General features: G+C 39.4%; 1 protein-coding gene across 5 annotated transcripts in view; it reads right to left on the bottom strand.

Moving 5' to 3' along the window:
- NYAP2 (neuronal tyrosine-phosphorylated phosphoinositide-3-kinase adaptor 2) overlaps positions 1-15,087 on the bottom strand; it is a 332,390-nt gene that overhangs the window by 207,756 nt on the left and 109,547 nt on the right. For all 5 annotated transcript variants that reach the window (XM_030802950.1, XM_030802949.1, XM_030802952.1 and 2 more), the window contains one exon: positions 5,918-6,219. In XM_030802950.1, coding sequence (XP_030658810.1) covers positions 5,918-6,219 — 302 coding nt within the window. The remainder of the gene's footprint in view (positions 1-5,917; positions 6,220-15,087) is intronic.

Genomic DNA, 15,087 nt, shown 5'->3' with positions numbered 1-15,087 from the left:
AGGAAGAGTTCATAACAAACGGAAGTTAGGAATACCTGGCTGGTTCTGGTAAAGACTTGAAAATGTAGAGATAATTAAAGGTTAATAAAATATTCTTTATACTAAATACTATGTTAATATATTATTAAAAGATTTTGCCTTGGGAATACTTATTAATGTCACAATATTATTAAAAGGTTATTTTGCCTGGGGAATATTTCTTAATGCCATAATATTGTTAAAAGATTATTACACCTGAGGAATATTTTGCTGTTTATTTGGGCCACTGTGCAATTCTTTTTGCTTCTTTTCCCTGTTTATTTTCATTTTATTTATTTTTGATACAGAGTCTCACTCTGTCACCCAGGCTTGAGTGCAGCAGCACAGTCTCAGCTCACTGCAATCTCCGCCTCCTGGGTTCAAGCAATTCTCCTGCCTCAGCCTTCTGAGTAGCTGGGATTACAGGCTCCCGCCTGCATGCCTGGCTAGTTTTTATATTTTTAGACAGATGGGGTTTCACCTTGTTGGCCAGGCTAGTCTCAAACTCCTGACCTCAAATAATCCACTTGTCTAGGCCTCTTAAAGTACTGGGATTATAGGTGTAAGCCACCATGCCTGGCCTATTTAAATTGGCAAAAATTGTGTATATTTGCCATGTATAATATGTTATTTTGAAATATGTATACATTGTAGAAAGGCTAAATTGAGCTAATTTATATATATATATATATATTAGCTCACAAGCTTTTATATATATATATATATATATATATATATATATATATATATATATATAAGCTCACATACTTTTTTGTAATGAGAACTCAAAATCTCTTAAGGATGCTCAATACAATATATTAACTATAGTCACCATGATGCACCGTAGATGTTTTGAATTTATTCCTTCTAACTGAATTTCTGTATCCTTTGACCAAAACTTTCACCCACTCCTGCCCTAGCCCCTGGTGATCACCAGGCTACTCTTTACTTCTACAGGATTAACTTTTTTACACTTTACATGTAAGATCAAACAGTATCTGTCTTTCTGTGCTTAGCTAATTTCATTTTACATAATGTCTTCCAGGCCCATCCATGTTGCCAAAAATGTCAGGGTTTTATTCCTTTTTATGGCTAAATAGTATTCTATTTTGTGTGTGTGTGTGTGTGTGTGTGTGTGTGTGTGTGTGTTGAATGACATTTTCTTTATCTATTTATCTGTTAAGGGGCACTGAGGTTGATTCCATATCTTGGCTATTGTGAAGATACAGCTCATGCTGCAATAAACATGAGAGTAAAGACGTCTCTTCAACATACTGGTTTCCTCGGAAGTGTACCCAGTAGTGGGATTGCTGGATCACATGGTAGTTCTATTTTAAATTTTTGCTCTATTCACTATTCCTTAATGGCTATCTTAATGTCTATCAATAGTGTATAAGGGCTGTCTTTTCCCCACATCCTCTCTAGTGCTTATCTTTCATATTTTGGCAATAGCTAGATGTAAAATTAAGGCTCTAACATGCGAAGTAGATGTACGTATCTTTTCTTTTCCTCTGTTTTTTTTTTTGTTTTTTTTTTTTGAGACGGAGTCTCACTCTGTCACCCAGGCTGGTGTGCAGTGGCGCGATCTCGGCTCACTGCAAGCTCTGCCTCCCGGGTTCACGCCATTCTCCTGCCTCAGCCTCTCCGAGTAGCTGGGACTACAGGCGCCCGCCACCACGCCCGGCTAATTTTTTTGTATTTTTAGTAGAGACGGGGTTTCACCATGGTCTCGATCTCCTGACCTCGTGATCCGCCCGCCTCGGCCTCCCAAAGTGCTGGGATTACAAGTGTCGGCCACCATGCCCGGCCTCCTCTTTGTTTTTAATATATGTGCTATACCAGACCAAAATTTCATGTTATTCAGGCCTATTAGAAGTGGTGATTCAAAAAGGTATTCAGCTCTATTTGTACGACACCTTCTTTGTACCATGCACAATCATTGGCATTAGTTCACTAGGTTGTCCTAAAGCTGTGAGGGATGCAGGATCTGATCAATTTTCCTATTATTCACAATCACTTTAAAGGTAAAGAAACAGTCCCATTGGATCACTTGCCTAAAGTCAATGTTTGCCTGTTGATCCTAAGTACAGTCTCTTTTGCCTAAACTAGACAGCATTTCTAACAATGACATTATCGAGGAATCGGCTATGTGTTTACCTGAGGAATGGGGATGACCAATGTGAGGGTGCACACTCCCTCCTTTTGCTGGGTCACACATGAGACACAGCTCATAGGGCCTCTCACTCTTTCTACTTAACCCCCTTTATATCATCTAATCTTTCCTCAAAATAAGCAGGAACCACACTGAAGCAATAAAAAGGGGTAATTAAAATATTTATAGTATACTGATTGCCAGTTTATGCTCACCACTATATAAATTTTTTAAAGGTGTTTCTGTTTTAGATAATCTGAAAATAGAACAGTAAACACATATTTTTAAGGTAACAGAGTTACGATTTTTAAACACTAAATTATACTTTTTTGGTATGTGATTTTTTTTGTTTGTGCTCAACAGTTTTATTTTTTTCTACTCTGAAAAGCCATTTTGTAGAGTCCAGTTCTTTTTACTTTCATCCACAGGGAAGTCATAATCCCTTACTTAAATAGAAGCCAGTTACCATGGCAATCATTCTAATGCCACTGAATCAATATTTTGATTTTGCTGGCATTTAATGTAAAAAGAAAAGACAGGCTAAGATTTATAAAAGTCATTTTTTATCTGTGTTATACTGTTGATAGCTAGAAAAATTATAAAGAAAACATATGGCTCTGTAATGAACTCCAGTTATAGCACAATTATACAGAACTGAGAGTTCATAAAAGAACAATCTACATATTTATATATTAATAATTTTGGCTCTGAGTACACACATATATACACATGCATTTGGACTCAAGATTTTTCTCCCATCCCTGAATTGAGCCCTGTCTTTATGCTATTATCATTGAGGTCATAACTTGGTAGAAGAGATTTGCATATATCTACTTTTGCAATTGCCATTTTATTAAGTGTTCTGAAGAGAAAAAAAAAAGAGAAAGTAAAATTTCCATGAAGAATGACTTCTCTATGGAAGTCTACCATTTCTGCACTGGGTCCCAACAACTTATGTAGCCCACTGAACACCCTCAGAGCTCCTTTTTAAGGAGAAATGCTGGATTTGGAGTTGGTGTTTAATGAGCGCACTACCTATCAAGTATTTTTTCCAAGTCTAACAAGTCTTTGCTGTGGCAGTTTAACTACATCTGCTATTTTGTCTTCAGAAGAAATAAAGCTTGTTGAGCTGCTGCCTTCTGCTTGACAAGTAGCCATTGGGAGCCCACTATCCTTGGATGGTGAAGACATCTGAGAGAGAATTATGAGACTCCGCCCCAGGAACTAGCTATGAAACATCCCGAACGAATGGGAATCCCTTCTATTTTTAAGACAAGTGAATTGCCACTCAAATTTTTCTTCTATGGGACAGTAATCATGATTTTCTCCATACTTTCACTCTAGGTAGCCCAGCTCCCCCTCCATGAAGGGGGCTTTTCTGAGGTGTGTATTTTACACTCTCTCCAGAAATATTTCTGCCAATAAGGCATTGATAACACATCCCTTACTGGCTACTTTCTTTGTCCTTCTCATCTCTCTTCTCTCTTTGGGTGGTTCTTTTATTCCCCTTTATTCTTGAATTATTCCTGACTGCATTCAGGCCCCCATCTTTCAGTGATCACTTTCTTAAATCAGTAATTTTCTTTTGAAAACAATCTAACACAATTTATTGGGTAGTTTTCTGGCAGTAGAAGTAGGAGAGTGGTGACTTCTGCACAGAGAATTGCAGAAAATAAAGAGAAATGAAAAGCACCATGTATCAAGGAAACCTATGAACAACATTTAAAATTTACAGACGGTAGGCCTCTGGGGCCTTTTAGTGTGCTACTGAGTTAACTAAACACCTATTAATACATTGTTTCTAAAAAATGTGTTACAAGTTGAAGGACTTACTGATAACTCTGAATCATGAGAAAAAGGATCAAATGTCTAATACTCTAAGAGGGCAGAGGGATAACAGTTATACACACACACACACACACACACACACACATGAATGTTCATTGTAGCACTATTCATTGTAGCTGCAAAACAGAATCAGTCTGAGTATTCATCAACAAGATAATGATTAATTACTTGGCTGTACACTTCTCTCTGTTAAAGTTGTTTCTTGACAAATTGCACTTCATGGAAATTAGTTACAATAGAAGAAGTGAAAATACAAAACGCAAGACTCTATGCACTATGATGTCAATTTTGCAAATATGCAAACACATACACGTTATTCATTTGTGTGTCTTAACCTCATATACTTATATGCAAAGCATTTTTTGTATAGGTATAGTAGGAAAAACTGAAGGCACAGGAGATTTTTTTTTGTAGAATTTATGGACTGACTCTATCTCCAGGCATTTATTGGTATTATTCAATATGCACTGAAGATACTGGTTGTTTTTGGCTAAAGGCACCTGAACACCAGTGACAGAGAAAGGAGAGACAAGGATGATGGAAGAGACAGCACATACCTCATAGGCATCTGATCTCCTGGACTGCCTATGAGAATCTGTGGAAAGATTAGGCCAGAAGGCCAAGGGGCTTTTGTGAGGGACTAGGGAGCCCATGTGACAACGAACACTGCCTAGTTGAAGAAAGGACCATGTGGCTCTCTGAGGCAAATATGATACTTGTTACCCAAGGGGCTCAGAGAAGCTTGCTGTGGAGAAAGGAGAGTAGGGCAGAAGAGAAGCTATGGGACCTGGTGGAACTCCTCTCTCAAACTGGTCACTGGCAGCATTGGGAACCTTGAAGTGTTTTCCACATTTGCTGTGTAAAGATCTGAATGTGCCTGTGCAATGAGCTGAATGTTTGTGCTCCCCAAATTGAAATGTTGAAAACTTACTCCCATAATGATTGTATGTGGAGGTAGAAAGGGAAGGAGAGCAGTGCTTTCATGAACAGGATTAGCGTCCTTCTAGGAAGAGGCCAGGGAGGCCTTTCTGCCCTTTGAGCATACAAGGAGAAGTCGGCAGTCTGCAACCAGGAAGTGGGCCCCAACAGAGCTCTCAGGCTTCCAGCCTCCAGAACCGTGAGAAATAAATTGCTGTTGCTTATATGCCACCCAGGCTATGGTGTTTTGTTATAGCAGCCCCAACTGATCAAGATAGCTTGTGTCAAGGCACACTTAAGCCTACTTTCCCACCATGGAATTCTCAGGAGTAACTCAGGGAAGCTCAGACTCTACTAAGTAAGACCTAAAGAGCTGGTGAGATCTGGTGTTAATGTGACCTAATTTATATTCATAGACCAGCAAGGAGGCTGGGATATATTTGATTTGTATGTTTCATAGCTGAGAAAAAACACAGGCAGGTAAAGGTAAAAACTGGAGATATTAAGTAGAGTTTAAGATTATAGTATACACCCACATACACACACAAATACATAAATTCATATTCATTGGAAGGAAATTCACCAAAACGTTAAAAATGATTATAAGCTTTTTCTTGATATTTTCCTGAATTAAAATGTCCCCTTGATAATCAAATAATAATACCTTTAATTGTATAAATAGTATAAGAAAATATAACTTTTAGATATATTTCTGGGCAGAATAATTTTTGAATAATTTGAAGCTTTAAAGAATTAAAAAAACTCATATATTGCCTTCCCTTTCTGAACCATCAGAAATACATTCTTCTGGAAATTTGACAACACATCAATAACCTTCCCCTCAATTCTTCTTTTCTGGGACTTCAGGGTGAGAGGCAGGATTATGTGGCCCAGTGAAGAAGGCACTTGCCCCTGGGCATGCTGACCTGAACGTACTATCTGAAAGAGATTTCTAGGTGACGTGGGTATGGCGTGTTTTACCTTCAGTCCTCTCAGGGGGTTTCCCGCTCTTACTGGCTGCAGTGCTGCTGACCGTCTCTGATGAGGTGCTCAGCTTGGTGCTGGGGTCCCTCTTGGGCTTGGGTGGTGGTTGTCTCCGTGAGCCACAGCTGCTGTCATCGTCTGTGCCCCCAACCGAGTGCAGTGACTGTGATCTCACAGAAAAGCCACTGGAGCAAGGATGGGGAAGTCTGTCCTGAGGAGCAGGCATTGTCATGAATCCCATGCGGAAATGTTTGCCCACGTAACTTCCTTCGTGGCCTCGCCCTACTTCTCCACCTATGCTGTAAAAGAAAGCAGACCAAAAAACATGAAGATAAAAGGAGCCAGGATATACAAGATCATATAAGTGAGCATATTTCTAATAGGGAAAATTTCAAATTTTCATTTTAGTCCGGTGAAAGGCTGCCTTTTAAAACAAACTCAAGTAGGATGAAAGCATTCTAACTTTTGTGTTAAATTTTGTTTTCCCCCAAAGGAAAGAAAAAATACTGCATAGAACACTTATCTTCAATCACTTTATATTTACTTTGAGGTAAATCTTATCAGTGGCTTAAAATGTAAACAAGAATTCCATGACTATGACTCAGATTCCTTTTGATGTGCAATTCAGCCCTAGTGGTCAGCACTTGAGACTCTTGTCCACTTCATCAAAACCATTCCTGCTTTTATCTGCTTAATATATTGGAGAAAATGAAACAAAAAACAATAATAAATGTTCTGTTATGAAAGAAAGAAAGAAAAGAAAGAAAGAAAGAGGGAGAGAAAGAGGGATAAAGAGAGAAAGAGAGAGAAAGAGAAAGAAGAAAAACAAAAAAGGAAGGAAGGAAGAGAAAGAAAGAAATGAAAGAAAAAAAACAAAGCAAAGCAAGACAAGCAAAGCAAGATGGGAGGAAGGAAGGTGGTAGGGAAGGAAGGAAGGAGGGAAGGAAGGAAGGAGGGAGGGAAGGAAGGAAGGAGGGAAGGAAGGAAGGAGGGAAGGAGGGAAGGAAGGAGGGAAGGAAGGAAGGAAGGAAGGAAGGAAGGAAGGAAGGAGAAAAAGTAAAAAGCAAAGGAGAGGAAGGGAAAGGAAAGGGGAGGGCAGGAAAAGAAAGGAAGGAGGGAAGGAGGGAAGGAAAAAGAGAAGAGAAGAAGAAAGGAAGAAAGGCAGGGAGGGAGGGAGGGAGGGAGAGACAAAGGAGGGAGGGAGGAGAAAATATTTGCTTAAATTGGTGAAGGTATTGCCAACCACTCTCAGTCCTCCAGAATCTTCAGTTACATTAGAAAGAGTTCTACTAAGAAATCAGACACACGGAATAAAACAGCAACATTGAGTAAAGAAGTGTAGCTTAAATATCGTTTGATCCTGAGATGATTCTAATACTTCATAAATATTCAGTGTATGCAAAGTTTCCAAATTTAAGGTTCTTAAGTTTTACATAGGAAAGTTTGAACAAAAATATTAAAATATAAGAAATCCCCTCTAATTTTGAAACTCAAGCAATTATTTAGGAAATGACTCTTGGGCCTCTGTCTATTCTATTAAGTAATAGTGACTCCTTTATGAAGAGAAGGGACACAAATGTGAATGTAAACTTTTAAAAGGAAGATTTTTCTAGAGTTTCTTTTTATCTATGAAGTTCATTCACCAAGAGTAAACACAATTTTTTAAAAATACCATTACAAAATATTTGACTAATTTTCTTAGATATGTTTGAATGGTAAGAAGTACCTCTGGGTATATGAAGTTTGGAAGCTTGCTGAGTCTACCTTTCCAGACATGTAAGTTTATTCAGATCTTCATTTAGTAAAACTAATTTTGGCTGGCTCTGCCTTCATAATATGATGGAATTTTGTATCTTTCATATTGTTACAATGTTTGTTATAATTTTAACATTCCAGTAGGAACAATAATGAAAAATGAGATTTTCTTTTCCTTCTTCAACTGGGGACTTATGACAATCACATGTCCTTTGGGGATACAGACAAGAAGAATTTAACAAGAACATTAGATTCTTGATTCTGGCCTTTAACACCAATGATAACTTGCCACTCAACCCAAAATATTTTATATGTATTTTTTTCTGAATATTTTCAGTTGATATTCAGACACTAAGCACGGAGTACCATCTTTGCAATAAAGGTGTTTGGAATTTCAGTCCATTAAAAATCAACAGTATCCAGAAGCACGAATGGAGTCCAAGTGATGGCTAAGGGGCAGTGTTCACATCATAGCCAAAAGTATCCTAAAGTCAGTGCAGTGTTTTTATGTGTTTTATTCTCTGTCTCTGTCTCTCTCTCTCATTCTGTGTGTGTGTGTGTGTGTGTGTGTGTGTGTGTGTGTGTGTGTGTGTTTTAAAGAATGGCAATTAAGACATACATTAGAAGCTTATCCAAACAGAGTGGTTTGTGAAAAATGAAGAATTTGAGAAAGGATGGGGTAGTGGACATGAGGGGCAGTCTTGGTATAGGAAGCTCTATCTTCAGTTTGTGATGATTGTGGCTTTGGATGATATATTTGATGTAGTCTAACTTTGCTTTCAATTATTTTTCACCCTAATGTCTTTTGTTCATTTCTGTTTCATCACTGTACAAAAGGTGCTTTAAGGATTTATTTAGCCAGTCATCCCATTTCTGGTAACACAGCCACCTGGGGAAATTTATGCATGTGTTAATGCACATGGGCATTTATGAGAGTTACTAAAAATAATTCTATCAGCAATTTCTCAGTGACTTTTGACCTAAATGGAGCCTGAACCTTTTCCCGGACTGATAATTTACTCTGCTTCTTCATTTCAGAATTATCTTTTTTAACAGCACACAACAACTTAATCTAACTCTATCTGCTTTGGTTCATATACGCCTTTTACACACACACACACGTGCACACACACACACACACACACTAGCATTTCTTTCAAGAGAAACTCAATGCATGCTTCAAGCACTAGCAGGTACCACTGCAAGTTTAGTTTGACCAGGCTGTAAATGCAAGATGAAGAATAGGACAAAAACAAATTTGGATTCAAAGACCATTGTTCAAGTCAAGGCTAGGGACAAACAGTAAAGGTGATGGCACATCTAGGCTCAAGAGACCCGGAAAGATTATTAGTCCAAGGCAAACTGAAGATTGGGAAGTACAGCATTCAACTAGTTTCTGAATTTGCTAGGAACCTGTGGAGTTTTATAAATATACAGATTCCCAGACTCTATATGAAGGGCAATGATTGAATCATACCTGTTGAATGAGAATCTCTGTAGGTGTAGAAGATGAATTTGTGTTTTTAAAACTATATCCAGATGTTTCTGATGTAGCTAATCCAACACCCCCCCCCCCGCCCACGCCGCCTCCGCCCAGAAATATTAAGAACAATAGTTAGGGCCATTAATGAGTAGATGCATCAATTAGAAGCAATCAGGAAGAAGCAAATACTAGGCAAAATATCACGAATGAGAAAACTTACAACCTATTAGCCAAATCTTACTGGGTTATCATCCTGCAGTAACAAACCATCCCCAGTCCCTAATGCTTTTTAATGATATAGGTTTGTTTCTTGCTCGTATGAATGCACATCTGTGGCTCTGTTTCACATATCTTCTTCACCCCAGGATGGATCCCCATTGGGACTTTTTCTCCTGGTAGAGAAGGAAAAACACCAACTAACTTATATAACGTCTCTCCTGGCTTCTGCTCAGATGTGGCTTATAATCTTTCCATCACTCTCCACTGACTAAAACCAGTCTTATGGTCAAGCTTGAGGTCAGTGGCCTGGGGACATATTCTCCTCCAATAAGTACTGCAAGTCATATGGCAATATATGGGGATGCATATTCCTTGTACGGGTGGGTAGGAGATCAAATACCTGGCAGCTGTGATGGTATGCAACTGAGATCTCTTAAGAGAGCACTTGCCATGAGGAATGAAGTTAGCTGACAAGACAACAATGATCCATTGAGTACTTTATGTTTCCAATCCCTGTAACTCTGGACTCTACAGAGTTAAAAGGTCCAGGTCCCCAAAGAGGGCACACTCTTTCTAGAAGACACAGCAAGTGTCCCATTGAACAACTTATAGCTGCCCCTTGGGCAATTTGAACACCCCTTGTGTAGTGGGTAACAGGCAACAAGAAGCTGATCATGGTGGTGTATACCTGTTTCCCAGACACTCTGGAGACTGAGGTGGGAGGTTTGCCTGAGCCCAAGAGTTCAGACCTGCAGTGGGCTATGATCATACCACTGCACCACTCCAGCCTGGGCAACAGAGCAAGACCCTAGCTCTAAAACAAACAAACAAACAAAACAGAAGTATCGTTGCCATTGTGGAAGATATCCTTGATCCTGGTCAGCAGGAGGTAAGGCTGATTTTATGCAATGGGGCAGAGAGAAGTATGTGTGAAACCAAGGTTATCCACTTGGGTGCCTCTTGGTACTGTCTTGCCCAAATGTGACTTTGAAAGGTCATACGCAGCAACCCTGGCCCAGAAAGGTTATGGTTACCAGGGGCTCCAACTTCTCATGAGTGAGAGATTAGTCTCTCCACCAAGTAAGCCACTGAGACAAGTGGAAGTGTTTCCTGAAGGTGGGGTGAATTTAGGATGAACGATGGAGGAGGGAGATGACAAGAACCAGTCGTAGCTCCCATACAAACTGCAGTGATGAGGGCTATAGTTTGTCTCACTAACTGCACCCTTCCAAGTTTCCCCTCAAGAAGAGCCAGAAGGGAGCCAGGAGAGGACTGTTCCCCAAACCTGCAAGAGAAGGACATCAGCTGAGTCTAGGGAGTGAACTGTGGCAGCCATGGAGGTGTGTGGCTCAGAAGTCCCTCAAGAGAGAACCTCCTCTGAGGGTAGCAGTCAGCTGACAGCTGACAGCTGCCATCTCCCAAGTCTGGCGCAGCATTTTAGTTGAGGCTGTGTTGTCCGTGGGCAGCTCCTAGACAATGGATGAGCACAATGAGGTATTACACCTGGTTACTTCTTCCCAGATTCAGGCAATCTTTATGGCTGGCTTTCCCTATTGCACTGGTCAAGACCTTCCTTCTCATCACTGCACCACAGTCTGATGATCTTCCTATTCAATTGCTTTTCCTCCCCCTCTCCTTTTACAGGTGCTAGACCTGCATTGTGATCTGAGGTTTGTCCTGCCTCTTCTGCTTCCTCCTTCTTTATCTCTCACAGGCATTCTTCCCAATAAACCTCCCAGACTTCTAACTCTGTCATGGTGTCTGCTTCCTGGGAGACCTGAACTGACGTACTTGGGAACAATTCCTCTGGCATTCAGAAACCAAAGAAGCAGGGAAAAAGAAGGCGTCACGACAAATGGAAGACCCCAGAAATAAGGAATGCCTGTGAAAATAGGTCATTCTCCTGCTTCAGACTGAGCATTTAAATGAGGCTTAGAGCATTTAAATGAGGAGTTAGAAGCTAACTGCACCATAAGAATATTTGGCTGGAAGTGAAAGTTATGTGGGCTAAAGAAAGAGTCTTGTTGCAATAAGACTCCAACACTCAAGATAGATTAAGCCTGACACATCTCATGTTATAAAAATAAAAACAAGTTTCATAATCCTGAATTTAAACAAGTATGCTTTTTCTCATATAATGAAGGCAATGTTGTGAGATCTACTTGTCTGTTGGTTAGTTATTCCATTACAAAACACAAAGTGTAAAATATTATCTAAATCAAGGAGGGTTATTTTTCCAGAAGTAATTGATGCAATGTTTGTAAATTTCTCCACCAAACAAATTATTGGCTAGTAGACAGGCCTGGACATTTGTGCACTGGAACCATGGAGTTATAGACTATCCCAGAGCCATTATTTAGCAGCTGTATAACATTAGCTACTGAATCCCTGGGGCCATTTCCTTAGCTGTTTAATAGCGGCATTGGCCCCGTCAAACTGGTATCAAATTTACCTGATTTACTGCATACGAAGCACTTAGCAGTCTGACACATAAAATGCAGTCAATAATTTTAGCCTTAAAATTCCTACATTTATTTAAGTCTTTTCCTACTGAATTTTGCTTACAGGGTAATCATTTGCATTATAAGGCCATGCCTGTAAAGCATGCCATATGGTACCATGTAACCTCAAAAAACTTCACACAAAGAAAGTCAAAATAAAATCCTACATTTAACTCAAGGTATCAAGATAATCTAGGCAACTATACCCCTCATGTTGTTAACTTTCTTAAATACTTGCATCAATATTTCAAAGCACCTGCTGATTAGGACCGATAAAGAAAGGTACAAAACAAGCACTTCAAAACTGCTCTGACAACGCTAATCACCAGTTTGTTCCTTGTCTTGCTGTCTGCTTGAAATCCATCAGCATTGATGTTGTGTATTTCCCTATGAGAACTGCTTCCTTTCGAAGACAAAAACAAAACCCATGAGAAAGGCGAGCTGCTGAGGTGAGACATCATCTTCAAAAGTGACAGGGGTGTTGCTTCTGCATGCAATTTTGAGGCAAACATGTCAATATTTTGTAGTAGAGTTATCTTTGCTAAGCATTGGGAAAAATATAATCCCACTCCAGATAGATAATGATGATGACAATGATGTAGACTGATAGCTAGATAATGATTGATAGATAAGTAGATAAAGATATTGATCCTCTTTTATGCACGTCTAGAAATTTGAGATACAAACTGAAGGGTTGCCTAGGAGTTTGCCTGCATGAATAGTTCTTTTCTGTAGTGATACTTTGGAGCTGAGCTCAAAAACCTATCTCTGAAACTGATTCATACTCTAGTATATTTCTACCTTTGCAAACTTTGCAAACCATTTAGGATTTTTTGTGTTAAATTTTCAAAAAGATGTTTTTATCTAGTATCAGGGAAAGGGCACATTCAACCATAAATTAAATGGGGGTACATCTAAAAGGGAAATGGTGGCGGTTACAGCTGTAAAGAAGAGGATGAGATTTGCCTGTGGGCAGGTGGGCCACTGTCACCTGTTAACTCTTGGAATCTTTCATGTGGGCATTTCACTATGAATGAATAGAAAGAAACTAATATTTACACTTTCTTCATTAAAAGTACGATTTAAAATTTTATATTTGATGCTGCCTCCCTGTTGCCTTCTCTTTAGATGCTCAAAGCTAAATGCTCACTTTGTGCTGCCCACTGAATATCCTCCTGGCCCATCCTACCAGAAGGATCCCTGCTCCAGCACAATGGCCTTTTCTAGGTATCAGGACCAGCTAGGCTGAGCTGTGCTCATGGAAACTGGCCATTGAAAGAGCCACTAGTAACACCTCTTCCTATTTGACAAGGAAGATGCCTCAACTCAAAGTCAGACTTTTAAGAGAGAGGCATAATTAGGTACATCTGCTTTGACTTTTGGCAGATGGAACTTGTCATACAATTCATCATATTCACACACTCTCCACAGCCCCATTGACCTTGAGTACCAATGGCTGGTCACATTCACTTACCCCCAGATTCATGAAAGCAGGCATTCTGTCTCCTTGCTCACCACTCTAGTCACTAGCACATATTTGTTTTACAAGGAAAAATGAATAATGGAAGTAAGTCCACTTTGGAGATAGCCTAATGGAAGGATTAGTTAAAAAAATTTGTGAACATATTTCACTTTTGCTTCCCAGGGATGCAATCTCCTTTATCTTTGCAATGGAAATTCCTGTAGGGAATTTTTTTTTTCTCTCAGTCCACTATATTGCTCAGTCTCAGCCAAACAAACGTTGGATCACCCTGTCCACCGTGACTATTTTAGGAACCGGCAAAGTCCTCAAGGTGGTCCAATCGGAGTGAACCCAGGGCTTGCATGAAGCTGCACTGGCCAGAAGTCTGGACCTGCTTCATCCTTCTTCCCATTATGAAGGAAGATAAGTGGGACCAGGTCTCCAGGCCTTGAAGAAGATCTGGCTATAGCTATGTCTGCAGCTAGAATAATCCCAGAACTGTTCAGGTATGTCAACTACTAAATTCCATTTTGTTAAAGCCAATTATATTTGGGTTTCCTGACAAATGTATGGAGAAAAGTCCTAAATGAACCAGTATAATAATCTGCAGACAGTAGTTACTAAATAAGAGCTATTGGCTAACTTTTATCAGAAAATGCAACTGGTGTCAGGGATAGACTGAGGATGATACAACACAGGAAACAAATACATCCCGCTTTATTATTTGAAGAAAACCCTCCTATTTAACACTATGAATAAAAATAATTAACTGCTTTATATATTTGCCCTATATATAGTTTTTAAATCAGGCAGTATACTTGGATACGAAAACTTGGCTTCAGTAAAATTAAACTGTGTTCATATTTTCTTCCAAATTGTTCACTCACCATTACCCTTAATGTCTTCCCTGAGCCACACATGCTCGTTCAAAACCATAATTTGTGGATTTCTTGCCTTAGGCTCAAACGCTCATTTTCACCACTTCATATCCTCAGTGATATCTATTTTCTACTTTATGCACCTAATATTTTAAGTCTCCTAGTTTTTTTCAGACATTAATTTCCTGTGTCTGGCTCTTTATTGATACTTCTTGGATATGAAGGTCAAGTGTTAAAAGTGGGATTTTTACACATCTTTTTATTAACTGCTGTGATGAACTGTTATAGAAAAACAAAATAAAACGACAAGAAAAAAAAAACAAAACTGTCCTGAAGAGAAAGGACTCAGTTTCTATTAGTTCCAGATATTATACTTTAAGATGATGATTTCTTTTTTTTCGAGATGGAGTCTCGCTCCATCACCCAGGCTGGAGTGCGGTGGTGCAATCTCGGCTCACTGCAACCTCTGCCTCCCAGGTTCAAGCAATTCTCCTGCCTCAGTCTCCCAAGTAGCTGGGATTACAGGCACACATCACCATACCCAGCTAATTTTTGTATTTTTAGTAGAGACGGGGTTTCACCACCTTGGCCAGGCTGGTCTCAAACTCCTGACCTGGTGATCCGCTTGCCTCGGCCTCCCAAAGTACTGGGGTTACAGGCATGAGCCACCTTGCCTGGCCTAAAATGATATATTGTAAATATCACATATGTTCTTTCTCCTTGGTAGGAGATTTCACCTCTGCCAAAATTCAGTATCTTAGAATTTGAGATATGTAACTAACCAACTTATTTACTAGCTATCCAATTATAGGTAGAAGACATATATTTTATGAACTTCAGTTAGCTTATTTTTATAAATAAACACTTTC

This window comes from Nomascus leucogenys, chromosome 22a, assembly GCF_006542625.1.
Source record: "Nomascus leucogenys isolate Asia chromosome 22a, Asia_NLE_v1, whole genome shotgun sequence".
Taxonomy (NCBI): domain Eukaryota; kingdom Metazoa; phylum Chordata; class Mammalia; order Primates; family Hylobatidae; genus Nomascus; species Nomascus leucogenys.
The sequence above is the reverse complement of the archived record's forward strand: the minus strand, read 5'-3'. Positions and strand labels throughout refer to the sequence as shown.